At 43.0% G+C, this 11,737-nt stretch overlaps 1 protein-coding gene across 1 annotated transcript; it reads left to right on the top strand.

Annotated features, from left to right (window-relative positions):
• The first annotated feature begins 2,463 nt into the window (after window positions 1-2,463).
• LOC105683807 lies at window positions 2,464-11,538 on the top strand. Its single transcript, XM_048660362.1, has 12 exons — window positions 2,464-2,656; window positions 3,273-3,804; window positions 3,873-4,250; window positions 4,350-4,534; window positions 4,604-4,892; window positions 4,958-5,126; window positions 6,833-6,837; window positions 7,675-8,235; window positions 8,330-8,707; window positions 8,789-8,973; window positions 9,037-9,325; window positions 9,402-11,538. The coding sequence occupies exons 2-12, from the start codon at window positions 3,285-3,287 to the stop codon at window positions 9,584-9,586; spliced, it is 3,144 nt and encodes a 1,047-aa protein (XP_048516319.1). The 5' UTR covers window positions 2,464-2,656; window positions 3,273-3,284; the 3' UTR covers window positions 9,587-11,538.
• The last annotated feature ends 199 nt before the right edge of the window (window positions 11,539-11,737 follow it).

The following is an 11,737-nucleotide window of genomic DNA, read 5'->3' on the forward strand; positions in this document are numbered from 1 at the left end:
GGAGGGACTCGAAGGTCTCGAAGATTCGAGCCGGGGGGAGGAAGCGAGGATCACGTAGCGCGGCGCAGGTACCACCGGAATATCTCGGTCCACGAGTCGCGTCGACGGGCACGTCGTACGGAGTCGTCGTAATAGTTATTGGTCTCGTGTAATTTCCAACTACAATCCGCCCCCTCAAACGTAATCTAGCCTAATAGCGATCTCGCCGCTCCCCCTTCTTCGTACAGCCCCCGAATACTTCGGGGATCTTCGAACGGTTCTCAATTCGGTATAATTCGGAACGAGCAGCAGCCGGATGCGGATAGGAACGATCCGACGAATACGCTGCTTAAATCCGTGATCTCGACGAATGTGAGTCCTCGCGTTTGACCTGACCCAGATAATGGCGAGGGGTAGAGGTATGTAGCTGTCCAAAAGTTTCATCTTTCTGCCGACAAAAAACAATTCCGCTATGAAAGCAAAACTTTCTTAGCTAATTTCTTTGGACCTTCGCGGTGCAACGTCGACTCCGGTTGTCCTGGAAGAGGTAAAAGTAAAAAAAAAAAAAAAGAAATAGTTTCGAGAGTAACTCGATACCGGAATCCGGATGAGAACACGTCCGCGTTGACATCGGGGATATACACGGTGGCTGGCTGGTGTACACGTAGGTGTGAGTATCTTGTATCGTATCAAGGAGCAAAACACGTTCATTAAATGTATAAACTGAGGAGCGCGACCTGCGTTGCACTACACGTTACCTACGAATAGGCGAGTGTGCGTAATAAATATGACTTCGTCCTATACGAATAGATATCCGGACTGAGGTGTGTGTGTGTGCGTTATCGTAGAAACGCGGAGTATACGTTGCGTTTACACGTAGCGATGGGTGGTAGTTATACGAGCTCCCATGCGCGTACGTCCATGCCTTGGAATATACACGGTGGCTTTCGATTGTATCCCTTCGTAAAATCCCGAAACTTTCTTCCCCGAGAATCGTCGATTGTTCGAAGATCGTCGATTCGACCAAGTTGGAGTTTCACTCTCGATACTATTGCCTCGCTTTTCTACGTCATAAGCGGTGTAATTACGGTTCCATGAAATTTGGGTGGCTCGTTCGAAAGTCACCCTGTACATGCGCAGGTGAAGTATAAACAGAGCGAAGTTGTAGAGGTAACAGCGTTGAACGGAACGGGACGTGCAGGTACCTACGTTCGATCGACGAGAAACGATCGTCTGTTATTAGACGCGATCGTCTGGGAAAACTTTCGTTAACCTCCTCATGCCTGATTCATGAGGTGATGGATCGTAAATGTAGCCTCCGGCCTCCGATATATGTATCAGCCGTCATACCGCACCACCGGTATACAGCCGAACGTACAGTACCGATGTCATCGCGTGAGGGAACCAAGTTTCTCCCACGGCTGTGATCTCCAGATACGATTCGCACGGCAGTTAGGAGAAACTTTTGCTTATTAATACAAATTTGCTCAATGGTCGTTATCGCTGCTCGGGGGGTGGTCGGCGATATTTGATTGTTGGAACGTTTTTTTGAATTTTGCGCACCTCCGTTTTCACATCCAGACCCTAAAATCGCATTACCGAGTGCCGTCGGAATAATTCGTCCGACGAGTCATCGTTCACGATTCAACGTAATGTTCGCACCAAATATTTTGAAAATTCGAACGACCGTTGAATGGTTTTTTTGTTCGATCAATGGATGTATTTTAGTTCTCAGATTCGATACTACTAACCAATCTTGAGATGATCGATAGAAATGCAGAGTTCTATCTTAGGGACCACTGAATTTTTACTTGCTACCGTGGGTTGTCAAATGGCACTCGGTGGTAGGTGAGGCCCACTGTGCCATTACAGTTTACCGCATTACCGACGATCTGAAATATTAACGGACCATAATATACCGTCTGCTGCTGCCTCGATACCCAGAAATACTAGACATCTTGCATCAATACTGTAGAATACTGTAAAGGATCTCTTTTGGAATTTTGATATTTGGAAAAAAATTCTATTCCACTTTTTATGAATCGAATATCTCATCTGCTCATCTTTTTTTTCCTCACGATGGATGCCCAGTTGGTGGAAAAATAATGGAAACCCGCTAAATTTTCTCCACATATTCAGGGCCTGCCCGGCTTCCTCGACTCACATCTTCAGGTGCCGATTCCTGGGCTGTGATTTGAGAGCGTTCGGGTTACGAGGATATAGCTTATGGATATCGGCGACTTCACGTGCGATTTCGGTGATTTGATTATTTTTATTTCTTTTATTTCATTTGGAGGTGGTCAAATGATCTCGCCCCTCGATATTCTTTTTCTGATAGTAGTGATTTGAAAGATATGCGTCGACTGTGAGAATATGCAGATAAATAGATCTGTAACAATGATCGACGCCCGAGCATAACTGGCCCCGCGAACATGCGCAAAACTTGAATCATTAATACTCGATAACTACTATTTAAGCTCGTCACAAACATCGCGTCGGCAGTCCCCGGCAAAACTTCGTCCGAGGGTAAACGTACTTCATCGCCGATTCCCCAGTTTTCATATTTCTATTTACTCAAACAATATCCAGCGTCCTCCTCCGACTTCGCTGCAGTCGATTGACTCGACTCTCCGGTGGCACCGGGAATCGACTCGAACGTAACACTTGCACCTCAGAGGTTTGTAGAATGACTGAAGATGAGCTGAAAATACCGTGCTGTCGATGTCAAGTATTAGAGTTGGTCGGAAAAAAAAGATTCTCATTATTTTGAGGTGACTCACTAATTTTGAAAATTAATAACGAATTAAATAATTTTACAATCGATGAGTGCGGTCTAGTAACACGACGATTTTCACGTTTGTGCACCATAAATGGAAAAACCGTTTCGCTACCCGGTTGCGCTCTACAAGAAATAACGACTCAAAAATCGCGAAGATTACGAAAATTACGTATATTTGTACAAAAAAAGTCAAGTTCGATATTTTTTTTTTTTTTATTTTCAAGAAGGCCCCATCGAGTAGCACAAGAAAACCTTTTATCTTTCACGTTGTGAAAAAATCGGAATGATTCAGATGATAAACTTTAAAGAATATGATTCAGTGGGGCCGATAAAGGGCCTTATCGAAACTCCTCCTTTCTTTTCGACCTTCAATTGACTTGTTGTTCACAAGTAGCAAGTCGAACCAGTTGTCGCGATAAACAAATCAATCCAAACAATTAATTCCGAGATGATTTCTCCTGCGAAAACATAGTACGACTATGCAGAATTTATCCACCGTCGGCTTATGTTTCAGAAATTTGAAAAAATGGCTCTCTTAACGGCGTACTGGAGCCTCGATTTCCTCTTGACATTGCTGTTTCTCTTCTTGGCGGCTTATTTTTACATGACCCGGAACTTCAATTACTGGAACAGTAAGGGTGTTAAGGAAATAAAGCCGATTCCATTTTTCGGCAACTTCTTGAGCTGTTTCTTTTGGCGAATATCACCCGGCGAGTGGGTACAGAAACTGCACGAGCAATGCGAAGGGCTACCTTACATGGGATTCTACTTGTTCGACAAACCGGCTCTGTTGATTCGGGACCCCGACTTGGTAAAGAACGTTTTGATAAAAGATTTCCAATACTTTGCCGATAGACACGTAAGGGCAGGGGCTGCCGATACGGTTGGATCTGCAAATATGTTCCTCTTGAGAGGCCCGGTATGGAAGAATCTTCGCCAACAAATAACTCCGGTATTCACATCGGGAAAAATGAAGAAGATGTTTCATCTGATGTTGGAAATTGGCGACGATTTGGAAAACTATTTGGAATCTTGCGTCGCGGGAGGTGAGGAGGTTTTCTTCCAATTCACTTCGCGCCGTGTGCGGTGGTCTTTCAACTTTGCGTTATTTCAGACAGTGGCCAAATAATCGAGGTGAAAGAGATCAATGCGAGATTCGCGACGGATTCGATCGGCTCGTGTATCTTCGGTGTAGAAGTTAACTCCTTGCACGATCAACAGTCGAGTCTCAGACAATGCGGAAAAGATATGTTCGGATTCAGCTACTTGCGCAGCATAGAGTTGATGTTCGCATTTTTCGCCCACGATTTGGCCGAACGCCTGGGCATGAAGTTGAATTTTTTTTCCGATTCCGCGAACAATTTCATGCGCAATCTTTTCACGACGAACATGAACGAGAGACTGAAGCGCGGTTATAACAGGGACGATTTTATCGACTTGCTGATCGATTTGAAAAAAACGACCGCTTTCAACACCAATCCTCATGCTTTCAGTGAGTTATACATTCCATACTTTCGGCATATCGGTCTATGCACTTAATTCATCTACAATCGTTAGCCTTGCTAATAAAATCGAATGCTTTTGCAAAAAGAATTTGACGGCGACAACCTGGTCGGACAAGCGGCTACATTCTTCGCCGCAGGGTTCGAAACTTCTTCGAGTACCATGTCTTTTACTCTGTACGAGTTGGCCCTGAATCCGGATATTCAGACGCGAATTCGAAACGAGCTGAACGCAGCCCTCGAGGAAACTGGAGGAAAATTGACCTATGAACTGGTAACGAAGTGACCTCGATTGAGATTCGGCATTTCACCGTGACTCGACTATAGAGTTTGGTTATCGCAGGTGACGGGCCTGAAATATCTGGATATGGCCGTGGCGGAGACGCTCCGAAAATATCCCCCACTGGCGTTCATGGACAGGATTGCGACCCAAGACTACAAAGTGCCGGGGAGTGACCTAGTCATCGAGAAAGGAACTCCGGTATACATTTCTGCGCTTGGGATCCAAAAAGATGCGGAAAATTATCCTGATCCCGAGAAATATGAACCGGAACGATTCAGTCCTGAAAATAAGCAGACCCGTCAATCTTGTACTTACCTACCTTTCGGGGAGGGTCCCCGAATTTGCATCGGTAGGTCCACAAGGATGTTTCCTGTACCGAATTTTTTTCATAACCCAGAGAGTTCTTCTTTTCAGGAATTCGTTTTGGATTACTCGAGAGCAAGATAGGAATCATCAAGTATTTGCGTAAATTCGAAGTGATTCCATGCGATAAAACTACTGTACCAATGCGCTTCAACTCGAAAGCTGTCGTTCTGACATCACCCGGTGGAATCTATTTGAAGTGCCGCAAGATTAGGACTTGAATATCATCTTGAATTGAGAACGGTTGCCGCCCCACTTGAATTTTCGATATCTTCTTCACAGTGAGATACATAATCGTAAAATTTGGGAATGTAAAGAGAATATTACGAAATAAAACTTGTCACCTTTGCACTCTTTGTGAACTAAAAATATTCACATGTACCTGCCAAGATTTCAGAGATATTAGGACAATTTTTTCGATTAGACCGTATTACGACTGCAGTCATTTCGGAGGCGCTAATTTCACGATATAATGTAAGCTAGAGGAATTACTTCGCGATGGATTGAAAATAATCGGTATCTTGGTCCACCGTAATTGCGCGGCACCAATGAGATCATCATTCGCATCGTGATCGTGAGACGCAAGATAATTTCGTACCGATATTCATGCGATATTTCCTCACAATCAGTGTATAATCGTATGTGGAAATGAATACGTATAAACGTACATATGTATGCAACCATATACGGCGATCATCCAAATCCGGCAATATCGATACCCAATACCCGATACATATATGTTACTGCGAAACAGCAAAATACTCGAGGTCATGGCATGAAATTAGCGAATGAAGGTCCACATTTGCAACATATGTATAATTTGTTGTGCGCCACGCGACTGAAACGAGTTTAAATTGCGAAGCGTCATATATTTCGATTCACACATTAGTAACTACCAATTATAACGTATTCTCGAACAACTTACCATCACATACATACGCTATACCAATAGAGCATCGCCGTTAGGCCCGGCAAAAGAACGTCGAATTATGTACGTGGGAAATTATTTGGCTATAGTTTCAGCTAATTATTAGAAATATTTTAGACTTAGCAGCTTGTGCCGCGGACAACCGGTAATTACTATCCGAAAAAACCAAACATCGGTCCGCAGCACTTGTTTCTGTAATGACGATAATGACTATTGCCTGTTATTACTAACCCCCCCCCCCCCAATCGTTGTTCGGGATCACGAACAAATAACACACGCGATACTTGATCCGGTGGATGACGAGAAAACTTGCATGATTCTTTGCACAGGTAACAGTGATACCATGTAAATGTGCAGCCAGGCGACTTTTTTGGCGATTACTAAATCAAGCAAGTATCAAAACTCATCGAGATGACTGAATTCGGTCAAGTTTTTAAATACATCGATCCAGTTTGCAAAATGAAATTTTTGGCCCACAATGTGTAGATACCCAATCGAACAGAAGGTTGTTCTTGGATGTATGACATTGTTATCCGCACGTGTACTTACTGATTATACAGCGAATGCCGGAGATATATTTTGGTGAAGAATCCGAATCTGTTGACCAAGTTGAACCTTCCTTTGGAATAATCGCTTTATTGTCCATTTTACGACTCTAGACGCGATAACATAGAGATGCTGGTTGAACTTTTATCTTAATTACACCAATAAAAATACATGAGTTAACACTCGCCGAAATGATTTGGGAAATGTTCAGTTTTAATGATCTTCGAATTTTCTCGATTTTTCGGCAATAGATTAAAATCGTTCGCATGACACTTTTATGACAATTTCGCTCATCATGCACGTACAATACCGATATGTACTTGGAAATATATTACAATATTCTGGACGAATGACTGACAATTAAAACGAAGTTGATGCTTTTGAGCTGTTGATTACAAGTTTCGCTAAATTGCGGGTTGCGGATAACATTTATAGAATTATACATTCAATAGCTCAGGTATGCATTTTTTTTTTTTTTTTTTTCTCTCTGCCCACGGTCTTATGTAATAAAAATTGCTCTCGTATATATACCGTGGTTTTCCTAGCAGCATTTTCGCGAATAGAGAGATTCAGCGGGCTCGAACTAATTGCAAGGTCCGATTTCACTCCGTTCGCCAATAAGCGAGACACGACGTGATTACTCACCGTGAACGAGTTACGACTGTTTAACTTTTGCAGAATATTCAGTGGACAAGTTCCTCAGCGGTGAATGGCTAATTTCAACGTCCTGAAAAATAACGTTGAAATATTATAAATACATGTTAAATGTTAGAGCTGTTTACAGGCCAACTGTATAGTATTACATATCAAGTTCGCAAGATTGTTTGGATTGAGTTTAATTTGAGAAATCTCAAGACAACCGGTTGTTACTGTTTATTCCTCACCTGTTATTACCCTTTCGAAAACCTACAATAACAAATTTTCCACATCTTACTGCGCCTCTCGGATCACAACGGGCAAAAAAGGACACGCGATATTTGAGCGAGCTGTATTTGCAAAAAAAAAAACTTGGGCGTATGTTGACTTCGGGCGAATAATGAATGATTTTTATTTTTATTCGTCAAATTCCATGAGAAGGGGAAACATGCGTGCAACAAAGTCATTTATTTGTCAGTTTCGTTGATAAGTAGCTGAAAATCCGCATTTTCACCTCATTTCGCGTCCGAGTTGCCGACGAATTGTCTCTTTAGGGGTGCAAATTTCTCATTCAATAAAAAAAGGTGGAACCCAGTGATGCGCGCATTTGGCTATTTGCGATCGCAATTTATTTTTCATCGATCATCGGGACTCTAAGAATTGCAAGAACCGCGTCGCTTGACCTCCGCAGAAGCAGTCATGGCTCTGGTGACCCCGTATTGGGGCCTCGACGGCATTCTGGTTTTCCTGTCTTTGATTTTCGCGTTTTATCTGTACATGACGCGAAACTTCAAGTACTGGGCGAAGCGAGGAGTAATGGAGATGCCACCTACGCCCTTTTTGGGAAACTTCGTGGACTGCGTCATGTTCCGCACCTCGCCCGGAGAATTCCTCAGAGATCTGTATGAAAAGAGCAAAGGTCTCAAGTACATGGGATTCTACATCTTCGATAAGCCTTTCATCCTCATCCGTGATCCGCTCATCATAAAAAACATCCTCGTCAAAGATTTCAATTGCTTCACGAACCGACACGTCGCTGCGGCCGAACACGACGCTTTGGGCGCTGCGAATCTTTTCATGATCAGAAGCCCTCACTGGAAGACCTTGAGAACCAAACTGACGCCGGTATTCACCTCGGGAAAGATGAAGAAAATGTTCTATTTGATGACCGCCGTCGTCGGCGACCTGGACACTTATCTCGAAAAGCTCGAGCTGGAGGGTCAGTCTTGAACTAAAACTCTACTACGCGTAAAATTCTTTGACACCTTTCGAATACCTTCGTACCACGAGAGATAATTTTTTCAATTTCCTAGGTGACGGCAAATCGATGGAAATAAAGGACACCTGCGCCAAGTTCACGACCGATGTGATCGCCTCCTGCGCTTTCGGTCTGAACGTCAATTCGTTGAATAATCCAGATGCCGAGTTCAGAAAATGCGGTAAAAAGATATTCGACTTCACCTACAGACGAGCCGCGGAGCTTTCGGCTTTCTTTTTCACTCCGGGTATAGTGAAGCCATTGGGTTTCAAGTTCTTCGAAAATAGCTGTTCGGAATTCCTACGAAAGGCCGTAACGGGTACCATCACCGAGCGAACGAAGAGCGGAATTCGAAGGAACGACCTGATCGATACTCTCGTCGAATTGAAAAACGCCCAGGATCAGAGCGATACGAACGATCCGGGTGCCTTCAGTGAGTGTTACCCGGTGGTTTTGCAATCCTCGAAAAATTCAGCTCTCCATCTAACAGAACTTTACTCGAAATTCTCCGCAGAGTTCGAGGGGGATAACCTCGTAGCCCAAGCCGCGGTGTTTTTCACAGCTGGTTTCGAGACATCCTCGACCGCGATGTCCTTCGCCCTTTACGAACTTGCTCTGCAGCCGCAACTCCAAACGAGACTTCGCAACGAGATCACGTCCGCCCTCGAGGAGACCGCGGGGGAGCTGAATTACGACACGGTGCGTATTCGTATCGTCGGTCGGGATCGGAGAACTCGCTAATCAGTCGCTAAAATCTATCAGGTCATGAAGCTCCCCTACTTGGACATGGTGGTTTCCGAAATTCTTCGCAAGTATCCACCGCTCCCGTTCCTGGACAGAGTGGCGTCTTACGATTACAAAGTCGCCGGTACCGATCTGCTGATCGAAAAGGACACACCGGTCTACATTCCCATGTACGGACTGCACTACGACCCCGAGTACTTTCCCGAACCGGACAAATTCGATCCCGAGAGGTTCAGCGAAGAGAACAAGCAAAAACGACCCTCCTACGTCTACATGCCCTTTGGCGAGGGCCCGCACAACTGCATAGGTGAGGCTTCCACTTTTTCCAATTCTTGCAGGTCTGGTCGATAGTTGGGCCAATAACGTGTTTTGCCAATTCGAAGGTATCCGATTCGGTCTGCTGCAAGCGAAACTCGGTATCATGAAAATTATTTCAAAGTTCGAGGTGTCGCCTTGCGATAGGACTCCGATCCCGATGCGCTTTGACCCGAAAGCTCTCCCCATAACTTCCAAGGATGGCATTTTTCTCAACGTACGCAAGCTGACAATAACCGGCGGACACAATTAACGGCTATTCAACTCTCGACGAGCGAAGTATAGATAAAGTTAGTAATGGTGGTCTATAGGTGGTATATAGATATTTAAATCACACATGAACACACTGACGGCGTACCATCGGTGCTATCGACAATCAACGGCTCAGCTATTATTAAATATCATTCGTGCAAATTGTGTACATATACGCGTCTGGAGATAAAACCATTTGTTTACTGCTGATAATAGTTCGAAACTCTAAAAAAAATCCATACTCGTCAGAGAGGTACCTGGTGGCGAACTGCACTCACAAGCGCACTTACAATTACAGCGATAGAGCCATGGGATTTTTTTTGTTTTACGTGTTTTTTTTTTTTTGTACGATAACCGCAGAAGCACGTTATCGACGGCAGACCCTTGACGGTGGATAGATTAGAAAAAAAAGAAAATCATTTTCCGAAGTGGATAGATATACATCTTCAACGTGTTTATTTTTAAATATTTTCAGCACTATCTAAACAGTTGATACACAGCGATTCATTTTTGTCGTATTCTTAAAGTCTAATTTGGATGTTAATTGAAATTTTTTCCTCATTCCATTATCTTACAACCATAACGCAACGCTCCGGATACCGAAGATGTATGATAACGAACCAATATACAGATATGACGGATAATACAGATTGTACAATCATGTAGGAACTACGACATAAGAGCTAAGCGAGATCGATCCACGACACCTCTGAGCATACGTTAGACCTGTCGTGGTATACTTTCGCCGAGTTTATTATATTGGTAGAACGCAGTTTGACGGGGAGGAAGATAATAACAGGTATCAGGTAGGAGTGTACACGTGTATACATATCTAATTATTACATTCCGACGCACATCTTTACATTTTATTGGCTCATTCTCGTTTATAAAAACTGATAAAACATAATAATCAATATACATATACGTTATACAGAGACTGCGGTAGAATTGTTCTTTTATATATCGATATACGGGGTAAATTCAACAAACGACCGCAGGCCCCGCGACACTTTAAAGTACGCAAATTCTTTTGCGTCGCTTCGAGTAGATCGCGTCGGTCATTCTGTACTTTGATCCTTCGATTTTTTCATTTGCGTACCCTACACGGTGTGTTACGTTTGCACGTAGTCCGAAAGCCAAAAAATTAATGGATATTCATCGTTGACAAATAAAACACGTTACACGTATACCTATAATTTATCATCGATATTTTCGGGCTCATTATCAGTATATCGTTCGCGACATCCGAACAGTGTGAGAGGGGCAAAATCTTTTATACCCGTTCGGAAGAATCGAGGATAATCCGTGGCCCCGATCTTCCTTAAAATCGACGAACGATACGGATTAACACAACGAAATTCAACACCTCCGTGTTTCGAGTCGCGAAAATGTATTCATAATCCGGGAGCCCACGATAATTTTGAATCGCACAATTCCTTTTTAATATCATTAGTTTCACCGATTCGTTAAGCTTGATCTGAAAACTTGGAACTTTTGAAAACGCGCCCGTCGACTTCCGCATTAGCCGGGATCAGGGAGAGCCAATGGCTGAGGTTCGGTGATAGTGGGATTGAATCCGAACCAATTGGAAAGGTTCTTTTGGTTCGTGCACCGACAAGTTGTTTTGAAAAATCAAAACTTTTTCATAAGCCTCTTCAGGGGCGATGATTTTTCCAAATAATAATCTGATAAATCCCCTTCATCGTTCGTAATTTTAAAATCCATGTAGTTTTACACCTAATTTATTACCTATTCATAATTAATATCGATCGTTGCTCGCCCGCGAGCATACCGTCTACCACGTACGTACGTACGTACAAGTGGGACGTACGATCCGATTAAAAAAAAAAAAAAATTTATATTTCCAATGTGATATTGGCAATAAAATTGATTGTTGTATTTGTAATCGTCAGTATTACGTATGAGTTGCATAATATATACTATAGATGAAAATTTTGTGTTACATTTATTTTGTGTGTGTCGTATCGAATGAAATGCCTGTATAATATTATTCACAGAGTATTCACGATTGGAATTTCTCGACGCACTTTTACCTGTTGATTTTGGTTATATTCTAATAAATAGTTTCAGGAAGGTATATCTATTATACGTCTGGAGTCCGATGAGAGTAATTGACCGACATAGAATATGT

This window comes from Athalia rosae, chromosome 1 (assembly GCF_917208135.1).
Source record: "Athalia rosae chromosome 1, iyAthRosa1.1, whole genome shotgun sequence".
NCBI classification, from domain to species: domain Eukaryota; kingdom Metazoa; phylum Arthropoda; class Insecta; order Hymenoptera; family Athaliidae; genus Athalia; species Athalia rosae.

Bases quoted from the DNA above. Each gene is read 5' to 3' on its own strand.
- LOC105683807 (XM_048660362.1), top strand. From the start codon at position 3,285: ATGGCTCTCTTAACGGCGTACTGGAGCCTCGATTTCCTCTTGACATTG. The intron at 4,251-4,349 runs GTGAGTTATACA...TTTTGCAAAAAG, and splicing joins CACCAATCCTCATGCTTTCA to AATTTGACGGCGACAACCTG. The intron at 4,893-4,957 runs GTAGGTCCACAA...TCTTCTTTTCAG, and splicing joins GGGTCCCCGAATTTGCATCG to GAATTCGTTTTGGATTACTC.